The sequence below is a fragment of the Polyodon spathula genome, chromosome 20 (assembly GCF_017654505.1).
Source record: "Polyodon spathula isolate WHYD16114869_AA chromosome 20, ASM1765450v1, whole genome shotgun sequence".
NCBI lineage: Eukaryota > Metazoa > Chordata > Actinopteri > Acipenseriformes > Polyodontidae > Polyodon > Polyodon spathula.
The window spans coordinates 17,709,637-17,728,985 of record NC_054553.1 but is presented as its reverse complement, the minus strand read 5'-3'; the positions used below and the strand labels follow the sequence as shown (position 1 = coordinate 17,728,985).

The 19,349-nt window shown below is 40.8% G+C and overlaps 2 protein-coding genes across 4 annotated transcripts in view; both read right to left on the bottom strand.

Annotated features, from left to right (window-relative positions):
- LOC121295671 (Na(+)/H(+) exchange regulatory cofactor NHE-RF1-like) overlaps positions 1 to 8,411 on the bottom strand; it is a 109,473-nt gene extending 101,062 nt beyond the window's left edge. The window contains exon 1 of the mRNA XM_041220630.1: positions 7,610 to 8,411. Within this exon, the coding sequence (XP_041076564.1) occupies positions 7,610 to 8,086 (477 nt within the window). The 5' untranslated portion in view covers positions 8,087 to 8,411. The remainder of the gene's footprint in view (positions 1 to 7,609) is intronic.
- Positions 8,412 to 15,667: 7,256 nt separating this feature from the next.
- LOC121295720 (ras-related protein Rab-37-like) overlaps positions 15,668 to 19,349 on the bottom strand; it is a 94,856-nt gene continuing 91,174 nt past the window's right edge. For all 3 annotated transcript variants that reach the window (XM_041220713.1, XM_041220712.1, XM_041220714.1), the window contains exons 7-9: positions 18,906 to 18,962; positions 18,697 to 18,773; positions 15,668 to 18,445 (exon numbers count right to left, since the gene is read on the bottom strand). In XM_041220713.1, the coding sequence (XP_041076647.1) occupies positions 18,340 to 18,445; positions 18,697 to 18,773; positions 18,906 to 18,962 (240 nt within the window). In that variant the 3' untranslated portion in view covers positions 15,668 to 18,339. The remainder of the gene's footprint in view (positions 18,446 to 18,696; positions 18,774 to 18,905; positions 18,963 to 19,349) is intronic.

Below are 19,349 nucleotides of genomic sequence, written 5' to 3'. Positions count from 1 at the left end.
AGGAGCTTGGTGATAAAACAAGTGATCAGGAGAGGATTTATCAGTATCTACGTCTATAAAGAGGTATGTGAAAAATACAGCAAACAAGGGGTGGGGCTTGGCTGGAGATGCAGGACTGTCCTTTTGCAATTCAATACCTTTTAAACCTGTTTTACTCTTGGGGGGGGGGGGGGGGGGGGGGGGGGGGGGATTAAAAACAGCGTGTGTAAAATTAACAGCGCGTGTGAAAATAAAAATTTGACCTGACACGCCTAACAAGCGTTAAATAAAATTTCTGTATCGTCCCAGCTGCTACCTCTTAAAACCTATATTGTTTGATCTACTATGCTCGACCTAATAGGGGAGCGGTTTGAGCTACATCACTGCATTGACACGTTAAGGCCGGCCCAGGGCCTGCGTTGGGTTCACATATACAGATAGGCCGGACCTAAGGCGGCATTGCCTATTTTAGGCCGCATCAAAAAGCTGGTCTAAATTTCACCAGGCCCAGGGCCACCTTTTCATTTTTCGAGCGTTCACACGAGATAAGGCTTAAACCGCAAGTGTGAACGGGGTCGTATCGGTGAATTGATGCATTAAAATTAGAACCCTGTATGAAGTCTCTTGTTGCCGGTTTGCATTAAAACCTTGAGTGTGTGAGTGCTCTTCTTTTAGTGCTAGTACAGTACATTAGCATGTTGCTAGGATACACACTTAAGGTCTCTACACTGGACAAGCCAAATCAGAAGTAGGCCTATTGTATTCACGTTTCTTGATTTTAAAATTCGTGCAATACTTTGTTTGCTTGTTTTTTTATTCTATTAAATCAAAGCACGTCATGTTAGGATTACATGGCAATATTAATAAAAAAAAAAAAAAAAAAAAAAAAAGCTGAATTTAGTACGATACTTAATCAAGATTAGTGAGATTAATTCAAATTTTTTGCTTTTGGACATAAAATGTTAACATTAATGGACAACCACAGTTCAGATAGAAATTAATTCTGTTAAAATATAGTTTTTATTATTATTATAATGTTAAAGGGACACCTGATGCTGACACACGCTTATTCTTTTCAGTTGTTAAACTCAAGTCCTTTGTTTTTTTTTTTTTTTTTAAATATAAAATCAGAAGAAGTGTTATTATAATTTGAATATAAGAAGTTGTGCCTTTTTGTTAAACTAACATGCACAACAACTCTTTTCGTTATTGGATCAGTTTTAAAAATAATAATGTTTGCTATTTATTTTGAAAAATGAATATCAAATGCATCGATTACTGTTGATAAATGCCTGTGCGATCATCAAATATGAAATCAGGGTGCCGACTGCACCACTAAAAGATTAGTGATGCAGCTAACTGGAATGAGAGGTCAGAAGTACAAGTAGTGATGCAGCTAATTGGAATGAGAGGGTAGAAGCACAGTGCTTCTTATCTACAGAACTCTCCCAGAGTAACAGGGAATCAATGGCATGCCAAGGCTGCTTTCTTGTGCATCATCAGCAGTATTTAGAGCTGAAATCCTGCTGTCAGCAGCTGCACATGGGAAAGCTCACAGAATCAAAAGGATGCAAAGATCATAAACTGGGGAGAGTGGGAGCAGAGTCCAGAGAGAGAGAGAGAAGAAAAGATTAACCTGGACCTGTAACCACCCCTCATAAAATCACACAAGCGCAGAGGGCTACAGAGTATCACACAAACACCTGGGTCAGCTGGTAACAGAGCAGCATCTTGCAGGCCTCGCAGCCAACACAAACAGTGTTAAAATCTGTTAAATCAGTTCGGGGATTCAATTAACCCAAGTAAAGTGGAATGCAGAAATGTGCATCATGTAGACATTTGTGTACAAATAAAACCACAGACTCAAGTAAATATAGTGGATGCTAATGTCAGGGCATTGCCAAAACACCATATTAAGGTTTCAAAATCAACTTCTGGGACCACAGAAGTTGTTTAAATCTAGCTGGTACACCTGGGCTCCTTGAATAAAGTGGGATTCAGACCAGGAAAAAGCATTTTGTCACCCTTGTCGAATGGCTGAACATTTGGGCCTTATTTACTGTATTTATAGAGTGCTTTTTACACAAAAGTATCGCAAAGCACTGCAAATAGCAGGGGGAAAAAAAATTATAAAATAAACAATACATTTATATAGCATGTTACACATACACCAGCCACAATCACAGATTTTAAAAAACATTTAATTAAGGAGGAAGCATTAGTATCGGTTGGGTTCTGCAACTGGAAAAAGGCCAGGGGTTTAGTGCACATGAAAAAGCACATGCTCATAAAGAAGCTTTGCTGAAATTGAGTAACTATACTTCAGGTATCAGTGTTAATCTTTTGTCTGCCAAAGCATCTTTTAGCAAAGCAGCATATGCCAACACAAGGAAGTCCTGATGTCAATAGCACCCTACATCCGCTACTTCATTTAAGTGCAGGGGACTCGGCTGATCAATCAATCATGGAATTAAAATGGGAGAGATTAACAGAGTATTTAGCCAAGTGCATACAGTAGTAAAGGTTTTGCCTTCCTTATCCGAGAGTTTCTCAAGCTCGAGAGGACTCAAAACATACCTGCTGAGCACAACGTCAGAGTCACGATAGAAGCACATGCTTCTTTTACACACCCACCAAGAAATGACTGACTGACTGACTTGACCTTGAGTCCTTAGGAGAGGACTTTCATGCCACACAGCAGCAAGAAAGAACACTTGGAGTTTCAAAACCAATTAGGTTGATAAAGCTTATCTTTTTTTCACTAGCAATATTAAAAATGATGCTAGGTTGACAAGGTGATAAAATTTGCAATTAGAGATTTGCAACTGCAAGGTAAAACCAATGCTTCTGACATAAATCTTTTGTACATGTTATTCTTTGTGTTTCTTTCGCACTTCCCTTTAATAAGCTGCTTGTTGGAATTATAGGTATAGCATTGTGCAGATATGCCACTGGGGCTGGTTCTGCCATTAAGTGCTACTTGTGTTTGAACTTAATAAATGCTTAGTTAGTAAATATTCTACATTTTGTGGGTTTACCATTACAAAAATAGTAACACTTTTTTTTTTAACAAAGCAGCTCTGGAAAACCTGTTATTTATTTATTATATATATTTGCTGCGCTCAGCAGTACTTGCTTATTTTTGCCCCCCCAAATCTACTGATTAAAATCAATAGATTATAGTTCGGCAGTATATTGATACCTACAGTATATCATGATACCAAAATCCTACAATACCTAATCAATCAGAGTAAAATACATATTCAATTATCGCGGTTTTTCAATACCGTGTTTTATTTTATTTATTTATTTATTACCTTTTAATACAAAACTAATTGTGTGCGTTAAAAACATTTTACGCTTGCCAGAAGTGACCAACTACCCTGCACGTTCTGGGATAATTAATTACTTCAGCAGTCATGACAAATGCCAAAGCAGCTTGGTGTGGAAATATTTTGGCTTTCAGTCAGATGACAACAGCACTCTGGTTGAAGTAGACAGTCAAAATGTCTAGTGTTTTAAAGAAGCGAAAAAACAAGGGAGGAAATGCCATCAATTTATTGCAACTCTCTCAGATCGCCAGCCCGATCTCTGTCAAAGTTTACTTTTTTTACTGTACCACATGTCAAATGTTAGCAATGTTTTTATATTCTTTGGATTTTGTGGTAATCCATATTTTATGTGTATGTGGGATAGCTGTAAAAATCCTGGGTTTTGAATTGTTTGCATGAGTTGCATCCTTACACCACCGGGCAAAAGTCTCCATCTGTCAGTCTCACTCCTTTACAAAAGATCACCCTCCACCTCCACGCAAGATAAAATGGCTGAATGAAAAACTGCTTAACAGCAATTTTGTGATTTAACGGAAAATGAATTACAAAACATACTACGAAAGAAAGGAACTTGCAGTATGAACTTTAAAAACATTTTATTTAGTTATTTAACTTATGCCGTATGACCTAAATTTTAATTAACATACTGTAAAGCCATAAATATTGCGAACAAAATATTTGGCAAACCACACCCATAAAACCTATAGAGCTACAGAAATGTTGGTGACCTGTGCACTTGTAGTAATATTACTTCATTATATGTAGAGTACCAACATATTCGTGCTCAAAATGAAGATAGAGCATTCCATAATTTAGGAGCTGTACAAGAAAAAGCCATTGAAAACTCCCATATTGCTTTTGTTGACCCTAGGAATAACCAGCAGCCCTACATCCTGTGATCTCTGCGGTTTGGAAGATATGGGGTCAGTAACTCCAGCAAATCACTAGATGCAAATGCATTCAGGGCCTTGTAAGTTCACGATAAAATCTTAATCAATTCTATGCTGCACAGGGAGCCAGTGTAGAGGCCAAAACAGGGGTAATATGTTCACTTTTCCTGGTTTTAGTCAGAATTCTAGCGGCGGTATTCTGAAAAAGCAGCAAGCGGGATACCACACATTTTGGCACACCAGAAAAAAAAGTGCATTACAAAAATCAATTCTAGATGAAACAAAGGCATGCATTAGTCTCTCAACATCAGAAATGAAAATAATTGATCTAAGTTTGGCTATATATCTCAAATGGTAAAAAGATACTTTAGTAATTTCCCTAACATGAGTCTCAAATGAGAAATCAGGATGAAAGATGACCCCCAAACTCATAATTTCTAGTTTAATTTTTAACGGGAGACTGCAAGGGTTGAGCTCATGTAATCCCACCTTTCCTTTTAGTTGGTTCTGTGATCCCACTGGCATAATGTCAACCAATGGTAGCACATATAACAAAAACAACAAGGGACTTAGAATGGAGCCCTGTGGAACACCCCAGACAACTTCCAATTATGCCAATTTTACCTCCCCATAGAGACAAACTGAAACCTATCAGAAAGATAAGATTTGAACCAGGACAGGACAAGGCCAGACAGTCCAACTGTGCTTTCAAGACAATTCACTAGGATGGAAAACGCCTACAGTATCAAAGGCAGCACTTGGATCAAGAATTATTAATACTGATGGAAAGCCCGAGTCAGAGCTTATCAAGCAGATCACTCACAACTATGACAAGGGCCGTCTCGGTGCTATGTGCAACATGAAAACCTGACAAACTTCTAGAATATACCATGAAGAGTTAGACATGTTTGTAACTGAATTGCACCAACTCTCTCTAGACTTACCTGAATGGTAGGTTGCAGGAGATTAGCCTATAGTTATTGAAGACTTTAGAGTATGCGGACATGACAACAATGTTTATCCCAGCATTAATTATTTGCAATCCACTGCTACGCTAGGTGTATATAAAATAACATTTCAACTGGAATTGTTCTAGAAGGCATGGCAAAATGTCTTCCAATCTTAAAGACGGAAATAAAAGTAGAACCACTTTATCCAGACGTCTGAGTACATTAATGCAAGCAGCGCAAGGCACTTGCCACCTGTATACTTTACTTAATATGTTTTACCTTAGAATTCACGGACTAATGTTTTTGAACCCTTAAACCTAGGAAACAAGGCTTGCAATTGCACTACCTATCACTCTGCACCTGCATATAGCATACAGGTAGATCATTTCTCCCTGCCATTTGCTACAGCAAAACAGCTAATCTAAAAGCAAAACACAATATTCTGCTTTAGTTTTAAGTTAAGTTATTGGTACAGGTTAGGAAGCAAGGACTAGAAAAGCTCCGGTTAGCTGCTATAAAACAGGAGTACCAGCCCAGAGGAAAGACGCTGGGTAATGCCATCTCCCCACAGGGACAACCACCCCACTGAAATCCAGTTCCTGAAGGGCGGTGGTTTTATCAGATTTCTTGCTATACAGCAGGCCACAAAAACAGAATTTGAGGCTGGAACTTCAAACATTATAGCAAGATGGCCCTGCTCGTACCTGGGAGCAGCTGCTGTTGGTTTTAATCACTCTCATAAAGGGACTTCCACATGCTCTCATCTGGTATGCACATCAATGGAAAAGCATGCATCTGCAGTCATGTAAGCACAGTGAACTGGACTACAATGAAACTGGGACAGTGGCCCTTCACCATGCCTCACTTCCCAGAAATATGCCCAGCGCACCACCCTCAGTGCAGGAACTGTCTTTTCTACACCCAGATGGGCTTTTTTGTGCTTCAGCTCTCTGTATGTAATCTGCACAGAAAGCTTCAATGTTATTTCATTCTCCCCACTGACAAGTACAAGGCAGGGAAACTCGCACTTTTTGAAGTCTTTGTCATTTCATTTTGGCTGGTTATTTCTTTGCTTACTATTATTTTGGCAAGCAAATAAGTAATTTGGTTCATACTCTGATAATAAGTCAGAAGTTTGAAAAACACAGTTACAAACTGACTGTACACGGCTAAAACAGCCCTGTTTGGAACAGATGGAGCTTATTTTTAACACATACAGATCATAACCTTTGCACTACAGATATACAGTACCTGAATTTGTGTCAGTATTGTCAAACCAACATCATCTTTCTTAAAATTGTCATAAACATAAACCACAAACGTTATGATGTTCTTGAAGTGTACTGTGGCTCTACACATGGAGTCTGAGCTGGGGACCCACAGGGTGCTCTCTGTGAAGTTAAAGTTCGGAAGGAGGGTCAGACACCAATCTCTGCGTCACCAAATTGAAATCATTCAATTTACACATTAGCTAGTTAAGACTGTTAGCAAAATAAATACCCTCTTCACTTGCCTCATTTGCGTTTCGATTTAATCATAACCCACCACCATCCCATCTCCACCTCTTAATTTAGGTTATGTATGGAGGGTCTCCACCTCGTCCAGTTGGCCAGGCAGCAAGCCGTCAAACCACGTTAGGTTTGATGTCAAAGGAATGCGCATATATAACATGCAGTACTTCTGTGTAATTTGCTTACTCCGCATTATTCCCAACAAATATTTGTACTAAAACATGTTGCAATTGGTGTTTGTCCCAAACTACTCTACAGGGGCAGTGCGGTACACACAGGGGACCGTTTCCCTTCTCTTTAGCAGCAGTGCTGGACACACAGGGGACCGTCTCCCTGCTCTATAGGGGCAGTGCTGGACACACAGGGGACCGTCTCCCTGCTCTATAGCGGCAGTGCTGGACACACAAGGGATCGTATCCCTGCTCTATAGGGGCAGTGCTGGACACACAGGTGACCGTCTCCCTGCTCTATAGCGGCAGTGCTGGACATACAGGGGACCGTCTTCCTGCTCTATAGACTGACTGGCAGTATATTGTAGCTTCGTTTCAGCCACACACGGTACTACAATATCAGTGCAGCTATGGTGTGGCCTTTTTTTTTATTCTTGCTAAGGTAGCAGTCCTGACGTAATCAGTACTGTTCAGCCTGTTCGATCTTAGACAAGCTGCCTCACACCAGGACTTGTTTAAACAGTCCGCCGCTGAGCCGTTCCAAAAACAGAACATTTGTACATATCATTAACGTGTTTATTCCTCCGTGATAAAAACAGGTCTCTAACCACTGTATAATAATTGCATAACAAAGCCAGTTGCCATTACATTAGACTCCAGCTGAGGTTTAATGTTTACTTTCACTTCCCTTGCCCCCTAAATATATGTCCTCGTAATGTTTTATTCTTTTCAATTAAAATAAAACAATACAGACTCATCATGCTTAATCTAATTTACCTTGTCAGAGCCGACACTCAGTTTCTCTCCAGTCACAGTCCCTCCGTTTCTCTCCTTCACCGCAGCAGATTCCTCCGACATCACCTCTTCCTGGCGCCGGCTCTCCCCGGTCTCTCTCTCGGGCTCGCTGGGGTTGGGGATGCCGCTGGTCACGTACTCTTCCAGGCACACAATCTTAAGTTTTTTGAGGAGCTCGTCGGTCTCCGGGTCGACCACCACGAGTTTGAGCACGGTGGTCTGCTCTTTTATCCGGGACACCACTTGCTGGTGGCTCTCGTTCTCTACGTTCACTCCATTGACGAACACCAGCCGGTCCCCAGCGAGCAGACCCGATTTCTCTGCCGCAGAGTCTGGCTCGACCAGCCGAATAAACTGGCCTATCTTTCCTTTCTCGCCGTGGAGATGAAAGCCGTAGCCGTTTGCTCCTTTTTCCAGAGAGCAGAGTCTTGGCCGGAGGGATTCAGACTTGCTAGACATTCTCCTTAGTATATACTTGACAACTGACAAAGTCTAAACTCTAGTGGTAAACCAATCAAATACAAGCTCAAAAATATCTCATGAAATTTGTAAAGCCACCTAAAAACAGCGGAACAGTTAAAAATAAATGCGTTACCAGTTATTTGAAAAACAAATTCGCTTTCCGTGAAACTAAACAGAAAATGTGTGGGCGTCTGCAGATGCCTCCGCGAGTTCAAGTGTTTCTGATTGTTCACCAGATGCCTCTCGAAACTTTGTTGTATTTCAGTTCACTGACACAAAATCCCTGCTAATTCCAGTCCAATCGTCTGCAATCTGCTGAAATTAACCTCTTTCAGTATATAAAGCAACGAAGCGTCACCTGAAATGACATGTGAACTGACCAATCAAATGTCGGAAAGTATATTAATAAAAGACAAGGACCAATGAACAGTGAGGGGTTGTCATTTCAATTTTGGCATCTCCTACCTCAGATTCAATGTTATCGTTAGACAGAGGAAGTGGTTTTGCAACATTTAATGTGTGCTGCCCTGTTTTGCAGCTTTTCTTGCGGTTCTACAAAGCAATACACAGCCTGTAACTCTAGAACAGAATCTATAGAAATGGGTGTTGGAGACTTTCCTTATACAACCCAATATGACCCATTGGTTTTCATTCCAACTGAGCTCTCAGTGACTTAACTAGACCATTCACTGAACAGATCATTTGCTTAATTAGAGCTTTTTAATTGTTTTCAGCTCTTTAACAGTTGCAGAGTTCAAGTTACTCATACAAATGTTATAGCTAACTATAATCTGCAATTGTTTAAGAGCTGAAAGCAATTAAAAAGCACTCATTAAGTAAATAACCCATTCAGCGAAGGGTCTATTTAAGTCACTGAGAGGTTAGTTGGAATGAAAACCAGCAGACACAGGATTTCCCCAGGACCAGGGGTGGAAACCACTGCAGTAGAAGATCATATAGGAGTTTTAATATGATAGTCCGAGATCATTATTGTGTGCTTTTGTGTTTTGTCATGAATGCACATATTTATGTATTCATATTCATATGTTCATGTTTAAACATGTATTTTGTTTAAAACTATAGAAAACATGTCAAATGTTCCTATGTATATTATCTGAAGCTACCCCAGGCACTATTAGGCTCCTATAATAAAACTAGGAATGGGCTTGATTTGAGCATAGTGTAAGGGAACTGGTAACTTCAAGGGGATGGTTTTAAAACTGCCACAAATACGGTTTCTTGTTCTTTCACAATACCCAAAATGACCTGTCATAGAATAGCACTACGTATGATGCAAGGGTCTCAAACCATTGGCTCTTTATAATAATAATAATAATAAACTTTATTTTATATAGTGCCCTTAAAAGCATTTGTCTCAGAGCGCTAACAAAATAAAATACAACAAATCATCAAAACACAGAACCCAAACACAAAAATACAGAATCGCAAGAAATCCTTTCTAAAAAAAGTAAGTCTTGAGGCTTGATTTAAAAAAAACTCGAAGTATCAGAGTCCCTAATCTCTATAGGAAGAGAGTTCCACAATTTAGGGGCATAGCAGCTAAATGCCCTGTCGCCCATAGTGAGTAAGTGAGCATGACGGATACTCAGCAATCTAAGATCATCCACACAGTCACATGACCGCAGTATGAAGGGCACTACTTATCTTCCATGCTGTATATATCTAGTATATATCAGTCACATGACTGCAGTATGACAGGCATGTCTGAATGATATACTTGAAGTATATTCTAATAATGAATACATCATAGATATGTGGAATCAAATCCCCTTGTACACAATATATGGCAGGCATATTTTGTGGTGTTAATTGGTCAGCCAACTCCTGGCATGGTGTGTGCAGCTGCTGCACTGGGGATGCATTAGGCTACACTTGTAACCAATAAGGGCTTCCTTTATAGAATGTAGTAGATTACAAATGCACAGAACTTGAGTAAGAAGGGTTACATATACATGTAGAAATATAGCATACCTGTATAGTAAACAATCCTTTTTTTTATTATTAGATATCTATACAGTACAAGTTTCAGTGTATATTATGCTGGTTGAATTAATTGAAGGTTGGCATGTTATGTGTATGCAGTATTCACAGGGTCCAGTCCAAGCAAGGCCCATGAAACATGCCTTATTCTCAGTTATTACCAACAAGTGTGGATGCTAAAAGCTCCACTGGTTATTATACTGGTATTTCTTTAGAGTTCCTTATGAGGTAGTTTGTGGTCCTGCAGGGCTGGTGTTGCTGGTGCTTAGGAGTCTTCCCTCCCTTTAACCACTGTAACTCTTGAACACTGGGGATATGCTGGGCTGTGCTGGAACCACTACATGTACCCAACAGCACACAGTCTACCCAGCCCTGTACAGCAACACATGTGAAACTAAATCCTTTCTGCTTTGCGGGCACAGACATGCACCCAATAAGACATTTTATTACCCTCAGTGCCCTAGCCAGAGTCCCAAAAGTAGATTCACTTCCCCACCCTCAGATTCTCTGAAATTCCTATAGAATTAGCAGCAATGTGTGTACAGTGTATAGTTCATTCAGGAATGCCTGCCACACTGTAATAGCACACACTTTGAACCTGGACTCAGTCCCTTTGGTTTGTTAAGCTAATGGAGTCCCTACCTGATATATTGCAGGTTCACTTCAGCCAGGATGCTGCACACTTTGATGGGGGAGGATGGACAATAGGACTGCTTCTGTATGCCAGATTTTACTCATTACCAGTTGTACACAAAGAGGTGCCAGTAAAAGTGAAGAGAGGAAGGCAAGCAACCCGAAAGCAATGTCAGCTGAGCTGAGCACAGCAAGCCTGTTAGAGGCTAACAGGAACCAACGCAAAGTCTCAGAAGGGAGACAGATAGAATTCTAAAGTGCTGATTCAAATCTGTACTGAATAATCAAAATCAGAGGAACTGAAATCCAAAAAGCAATTGGAAATCGTTCCATTATTGCTTCAGCAGTCTGTTATGAACTGTACCATTATGAAGTACAACAGCTCCAGAGGGAGGGCCCTGCTTTAATGTTGGAATCCTTTCATGCACACAGCTGTTTACATTTCATATGAGAACATGTGCATGAAAGAGTTATACAACAGCAGCATTTAGATCAGCCACTGCCTGGTCAATGGAGCTTGCTGTTTCAGGAGCCTATGTTAAGAGTAATACCAACACTTCATTACCATTATTCTGTAGGTAAAATCCATTCATACTGCTAGCACACTATATATTTACTCCCTGAACAGCAGGTATTAGAACTCCATCTGAACACCTGATGCACAGAAGTTGAGTGTGTGTGAGTGTGTTTGAAAATATGGAAATTCTGCATTAATAACACTATGTAACACAATTTTTTCATATGTTGTTTTTTTCTGATTTTATGTGAACGAAAAGGCACACATTTTCCCATTTTCCCATTGGAAATAGTGATATTTTGAAATATCACTGTCCTGGTCACAAAAGCAAAGTTTGTGGGGAATAATAGCCATTTTCTATACTTTTGAGGCATAAGCAATTAGGAAATAACACTTACTACCCAGGAACACACTTTTTTTTCTTTTTTTTTTTTTTTTGTTACACAGTGTAATGGAGTCCTAAACCAGACAACTGCAGAATATGGAAAATTGTGAAACAGTGTTAAGTTCTAGGTAACACTGTCGTGTGCAGTACAACGCTTGAGTTTCCATAACCTTGTTCTAGGTAACACTGTTGTGTGCAGTACAAAGCTTGAGTTACCATAACCTTGTTCTAGGTAACACTGTTGTGTGCAGTACAAAGCTTGAGTTACCATAACCTTGTTCTAGGTAACTCCGTCGTGTGCAGTACAATGCTTGCATTACCATAACCTTGTTCTAGGTAACACTGTCGTATGCAGTGCAATGCTTGAGTTACCATAACCTTGTTCTAGGTAACAATGTCGTGTGCAGTGCAATGCTTGAGTTACCATAACCTTGTTCTAGGTAACACTGTTGTGTGCAGTGCAACGCTTGAGTTACCATAACCTTGTTCTAGGTAACAGTTATGTGCAGTGCAATGCTTCAGTTACCATAACCTTGTTCTAGGTAACACTGTCGTATGCAGTGCAATGCTTGAGTTACCATAACCTTCTAAGTCATCGTCGCTTCCACAACTGATTTTACAGACCCCTATTAGTCTTGGACTACTTCATGTTATTTTAGGAAAGGTAGTTCAAGATTAGTGCTGATCAGGGTCTGTGAAGCCACCAGCTAGTGTGGGCTTGTTCTTCTTTCTTAACTGACAGACGGAACTTGCCTACACTGTATCTAAATTCAAACAAGCTGTGACTGTATTACTGTATGGAACTATTTCTGAAAGCAATGTATCTCTAGCCAATCCTAGGCTTTTGCTGAACACAGTTTGTGTTTACCTTTGTATAATTCACCTTCGTCTGTCTAAGGCTGCCTCGTTTACATTTTTCTTCCGTATGTGTAAAACTACCTGCAGTAAACTGAATGGCAGTTTAAACGATGGGCGAGGCCTTGCACTGGTATATTACATTCATTTTAAAAAGCAGTACCATTGAATTCGATATTAAATAGTAAAGCAGTTTGTGGCAACCTGTCGTAAAAGGTGCTATATAAAAATAAAATTGATTGATTGACTGACAAAAAGTGGAAGGAGCCTGGAGCAGCACATTTCTATACTTGATTCAAACGTAATAAAACAATCACAAATGTTCCAGTGTTAGGGATTTCTACACTATCTAGGCTGGACAGAGCACTTGATTCAAATGTAAGAACACAATCACAAATATTATTTCAGAATTAGGGGCTTCTATAATATCTACCCTGGAAAGAGCACTTGATTCAAACATAATAAAACAATCACAAGTCACTGGATTCTTCTTCATGTTTTCTATGAAATATAAATATTATTATTATTATTTATTTCTTAGGAGACACCCTTATCCAGGGCGACTTACAGTTGTTAAAAAATCTCACAGTACAAAGCATCACAGTATAAAATATCACATGACTGTACTTTATAACTGCTCATATCTGTAGTCGGTAGAAAATAAGATCAAACTCAAATAAAAGCAAAATAAAGAAGACAGTAAATAATTACATTTAAGAGCAAGTTCAACTAAGCGCAGTTAACTAGTAAAAAAAAAGTGGATACGAATAATTTAAAATAACAGCAATTACAAAAAAATGTGAATACAATACATATAACAGTAAAATAAAGCACAAGATACAGGAAATAGTTCTAATTAAGAGCAGTAGTTGAATGCAACAAGGTATGGAGCAGTTCAGTCCAAGTACAAGCTGATGCAAGTACTGGTAAAAGTGGGTGTCTGGGGGGGAAAAAATAACTAAGCAGGCTAGTTAGCCGGCAGTGTAGGTCAGTGATCCGGGTCGCACAGATAGCGGCGGCCGGGATATAGCTGTCAAGTGCAGCACCTTTTCTTTGTAGTTTTGTTACTGTTTTATTTTCCGTTTCTTTGTGCCTTCTGTTTTGAAGCACCTGCAAGTTCGCCGGTATTGTGTACCATGACTTGGTATTCCTGTGGTTCTGTTTACCATCGTTGGTAAGCAGACCACGGACCAACAGCGCCCTCTGCGGGCTAAAAGAAAAAGAGCACTCCAAAATAAAACTGGGCACCTGTGCGGTGTTGCCAAATCCACCTGTATGTCTCCTGTGTCAGTGAATTACCCACCACCCTTCCACAGTGCCATATAGTCCAGTATAGTCGACAGTTGTAGTGTTTACAGATACTGTCTGAACAGGTGTGTCTTGAGGAGGTGCCAGAAGGTGTTCAGGGACTGAGCAGTCCTGATATCTGTAGGTAGGTTGTTTCACCACTGAGGGGCAAGGGAGGAGAAGGAGCAGAAGTTTATGGAGGAGTTAGAGGGTGAGAGGAGGTGTAAGGGGAAATGATAGTCTGGAGATAAGAGGGAACAGAAAGGTCGAGACAGTGCAAGTACAAGAGTTCTGAATTGGATGCAAGCAGTGATAAGGAGCCAGTGGAGGGAGCGGAGCAGTGGTGTAGCATGGGAGAAGCAAGGAAAGGAAAAGACAAGGCGAGTAGCAGAGGGAGGGACTGAGGGTGACGACGGGATTCTTGGTGGATGAGGAGGGAGAGAGGGTGATGGATTCAAGAGGAATAGAGAGATCAGCAGTGGGGAAGGAAGAAAAGGAGGTCTGATTTGGAGAGGTTGAGTTTGAGATGATGAGAGTGTATCCAGGCGGAGATAGCCGAGTGACAAGTAGAGATACGAGAGGAAATGACGGAATCAGAGGGGGGAAAGGAAAGGAAGATCTGGGCATCATCAGCATAGAAATTATACGAGAAGCCAATGAAGATGACGGGACATAGGGAGTATGTGTAGAGAGAAAACAGCTGGGATTCTAGGACTGAACCTTGGGGCACACCTGTCGAAAGAGGGCAGAAGAAAGAAGGTGAGCTACGCCAGGACATCTGGTACATGTACTCTGAGAGGAAGGAGGAGACCCAGTCAAAAGCAGTGCTGTGGAGTCCCAGGTCAGCGAAGGAGGACAGAAGAAGAGTTGTCGACTGTGTCAAAGGCAGCAGAGAGGCTGAGGAGAATTAGGACAAAGAAGAAGGAAGCAGCACAGGCAGAATGTTAGTGACGGAGAGAAGAGCAGTTTCAGTGGAGTGTGCCAGACGAGAACCAGATTGGAGGGGGTCAAGCAGAGAATGTGTTGACAGGAAAGCAGAGAGCTGGCGATGTACCTCTCGCTCGAGGGTTTTAGAGAGGGACGGCTAGTTCGGCCAGGGTGTCCTCGGCTCACCGCACACCAGTGACCCCTGTGGTCTGGCTGGCCACCTGCGGGCTTGCCTGTAAGCTGCCCAGAGCTGTGTTGTCCTCCAATGCTGTAGCTCTGGGTGGCTGCATGGTGAGTCTGCAGTGCGTAAAGATGCTGGTGGCTAATGGCACATGCTTCAGAGGACAGTGTGTCTTCATCTTCGCCCCTTCTGAGTCAGCACAGGGGTGGTAGCGGTGAGCTAAGCCTAAAAATAATTGGACAAGACTAAACTGAGGAAAAAAATATAATTGGTGACAACTAAATTATATATATTAAAAAAAGATTTGTAGTGGCAGGGAGAAGCCATAGGACAGGAGCAAGAGGAGAGGACTACAGGGATAGTCAGTCATGGTAGGGAGCAGTAGAGGAAAGAAAGTAGCTACGGGAGAGGGTGGAGCCGAGAGGTAGGTGAAAACAGACAGGTACAGGAAGAGAGAGCATTCATTAATAAAGAGAAAAGAAAGAAATGTATGCCAACCTGGTCTGGAGTTGGAGCCTTCAAGTTTGATGCTTGGATAGAAGATTTTGCAGCCAGTCCTCATAGTCCTGTTAGCCCATGTGTATTATGAATATAGTACAATATCCCAGGCACTGCACTCTTTGTTAGCACCTGTGTCCTGGCCAAACCCCAAACCTGCAAGTCACTGCAATTATAAAGTGTAGTATAAACCTGCGGGCCCCAGGTCACCACCTGACTACTTTAAAAACGTATGTAGTGTCAATACTGAATTGAAGTTATGCAGTAGACATCATAATTCAACAACACCAAAAACAAGCTTTCTATTTTTTATTATATTATTAATTAAATACAAAAACAATTTAAAACATTCAAATTCACAGTTGTTGTCTAGTGTCGCGCCCCCCAGTAACTGTGTATGCCAAGTTATACTTCCAGAGATGCCACAGTTTCTACAGTTGGCTGCCAGTGGCTTGGTATGCAATGAAAAGCACAGCTTCTGTGTTATATCCCTGTTCTGTGACAACACACCCAAGGGTCTGCATTACCTGTTTTACACCAAAGACTACAGCGCTCAGGGTCACTGTACAGCAGGTAGAGAATCTCACACAGTAAGATCTAGATTATGGGTAACAGCAGGGCTGTGCAGATACTCACAAGTAATTCCATTTAAGATATTTTTGTTGGCAGGTATTATATGAACCCAAACACATATTTTAAGAAAAGCTGAATTGCCTTCACCTACACTAAATAACAATTAACTTCCACATGAAGTGATTTAAAACCATCTTAAAGGAAATACACTGTGCAGTATCTGCACACCCCTTGTTGGCCATTACGGCAATGAATGTTTTAAGTTTTTGTTTCTTGTTTAGGATTTCAGTTAAGGCAACGACAGCTTAAACATTTCAACCATAACCAAAACCATAACCATAGCCTTGAACCTTAACCTCAAAATAATATCTTAAAAATGTGATGCCCTCGAAATAACACCTTAAAACTGTGATGCTGTCTCACATCACGATTCAGGATGCACAAAAGCAAAACCCAACATGTTTCTCCTAGTGTAATTCCAGTCATTCAATTCTGACAAGGTTTTTATTAACACACACACACAAGTCATTTTAGTTCACAGCTAAGATTAAAACTGACAGCCTTTTTGGAAAGAACATCCACATCCCTTTGAACCAGGCAGCATGTCCTAGCTCAACTAGCTCCTTCATCGTGACCTCCAAAACCTCCCTTTTCTGTTCTGTACTTCTTTATATGGTTCTCCTACAACCAATAACATATTTTTGTTAAACAGGCCTGTGCAGCGGTGAAAGAAAAACAGATGTGTGAGAAAGTCGATGTCACTGAGATGTAAAGCTTGCTTATTCACCTATAATAATTAGAATCAAAGTAATCAATCACACCACACTGGGAGTATAATCAACAGGTCTATCTTCATTCCCAGTCACCATGTACTTAGGGAACTAGTAGGAAGGGACAAAAAAAAAAAAAAGTCAAAAACACATTGCAAGGCTCTCGTTGTCATACAAAGGAATTCCCACCTAAGACTGTCACTTTGAAAAATAGTGTGGCAAGCAGACTATTTGGTACAAAATAGCAAAGACACATTGACAACATTAAAAATATATACTGTATATATGTTTATATAATTAGAAATCTGATTATTATAATACTCTGTAACATTCAAAAAGAGTCTGACAATGATAGAAAAGAATAGAGAAGCAAATAGCAAATATTCCCAAAAGGAGAGGGGAAACAAAACTGCATCTGTAAGCATATTCATACTCTGATGTTTGGGTTCAAGTGATTATTTTTAAAGTCTTTGAAAAGACAGCAAGGAAATTCTGCTTTCCCTGTTTCTGGGGGTAAGACATGTCCATCCACTGATGCCTCAGTCTCTCCCAGTCAGAATGCTGGGAGCCAGAGGAAAGCCCCTGAAGGTGTGTCCAGGGGAGAGGATGTATTGGCACTGCCTCACAACTAGCTCTTGCACACAGGACAGTCCAGTACAGTACACTACATGCTCCAGCTCTTATTTGAATCGTCCCTTACTGTAGCTATCACAAAGACACGCTGAACACCATGTGGCCTCACTCTGTACTGCGCTGTACAATAAAACAACAATCACTGCAGATCACACCTAGTAATAACAGAAAAAAAAAGACGGGCAAGAGTACAATCCTCCCAGTGGACCCGTTAACCACCCCCATCCCTTAGGAAATACTGTCCTGAGCCACTGGTGTGAGCATGCTCAGAGAAAAAGCAGTGTTAGAACTGGCATGCTTCAGATTCACAATACAGTTCCCAACTATCTGTGTGCTGTGAAGATGGGGTGTACAGACAAGGTTGCCATCTTTACCGCACCTGGTTAAATGATCCACTGCACAAGACAAAGCAAATAAATCTTTCAAGGATCCCAGCAATGTCAGACAGATGAACCAATGAAAACACTGAGCTCGCCGGAACCACCCCACTCCTCCATGGATCCAGGCATAGCCGTGGCAGTGAACACATTTAATGAAAACTGTGAGCCCCACCCTTTCTCTCCTGAGTGGCTTTAAGAGCATTAGATGATCTTTCTGAAGACAGAACATACAAGGAAGCAGGAAGTATTTTAGGCTACACTGTTGTGAACAGAGTCCAGGGAAGGATTAAAGTTACCAGCCATCTGCAATGTATGTTAGAAATAGCAGGCAAAGTGCTAAGTAAAAATCTCATTAGAAGCAAAAAAAACATTAAAAAGGGTCATTTCAGCTACAATATTTATCTCCAGAGCAGATCTGCTTGTAAACTGAAAATTCTGCATTCTCTATACCCCCCCCCCCACTCTCAGTATTAAATAGGACCCTCCCCTTCCACAAACAGTATGGCACATATCCCCCTCTCTCTTCCCATGCACTGCCCTCAGTACAGCACAGCCAGGCCCCTGTAAGATCTCTCTGCCATCGGAGTGGCTCTTACAAGGAAGGCCTGCGCTACATGAACCCACAGCAGCTTGTCGTCTTCTTCTGTGACTCAATGTAGTCGTGGATGTGGAAGCTGGGCTCGTTCGGCTGCTGCACACATCTGTGTTTCAATTCCCTAGAGATGAAAAAGAAAGCAGACACAAGGATCACACTGTACAGTACAGTCCATATCCACTGTAAAGGATAAATTCAGGACTTCACTGTAAAGTCCATATCCATCGTAATGTATACAATCGAGACTACAGATTTACAGACAGTAAAAACCTTGACAGGTACATGTAGAACAGTATATGATGAAACATAACAAAAAACAAAAAAACAAGTACACATATTGACATTGTTGAAGTTTTCCTTTGTTCCACTTACTTTGCGACTGCAAGGAAAGCCAGATCGACGTTCACTCCTGTTTTGGCACTCGTCTCCATGAAGGGAACTCCATACTCCTGCAAAGCCATTGAACAGCAGCAGGGTTAGAGCAAGCAGACCTTGTATCCAAATTGGGAACAGGCAGAGGGGATCAAATAATATGTATTCAATTCTATTGCAAGCCTATCATGCAAAGAAGACTCACTGACCCTGGCCAGCTTCTCTCCTTCCTCCCGCTTGATCACCCGCTCACTGTTCATGTCTGACTGCGAGAGTGAGAGGGCAGGGAGAGAGGGAGAGAGGGAAGGAGAGAGGGGGAGGGGGAGAGAGAAAGAAACCATCAGTGCCACAATATGAACACAGCGAGAGGGATCCCACTCACAGCTTTCAGACACATACTGAATATTACTGTATTAGTCTTCACACTTAAACAGAATATACTATTCACTTTACAACCACAGTGAAACTACTTTAGTAGACAAATGTTTTGTTTTGACTCACATTTTTTTAAAAAAAAAAACTGTCTTCTGTACTAAGAAGTTTATTAAGTTACACTTAAAATTGTACTGCCTTGTTAGTGAACTTTTGTAAAAAAATAAATAAAAAAGATAAAGCTTTATTATATTATGTAAGTGGGAGTGAGAGAAGGGCTT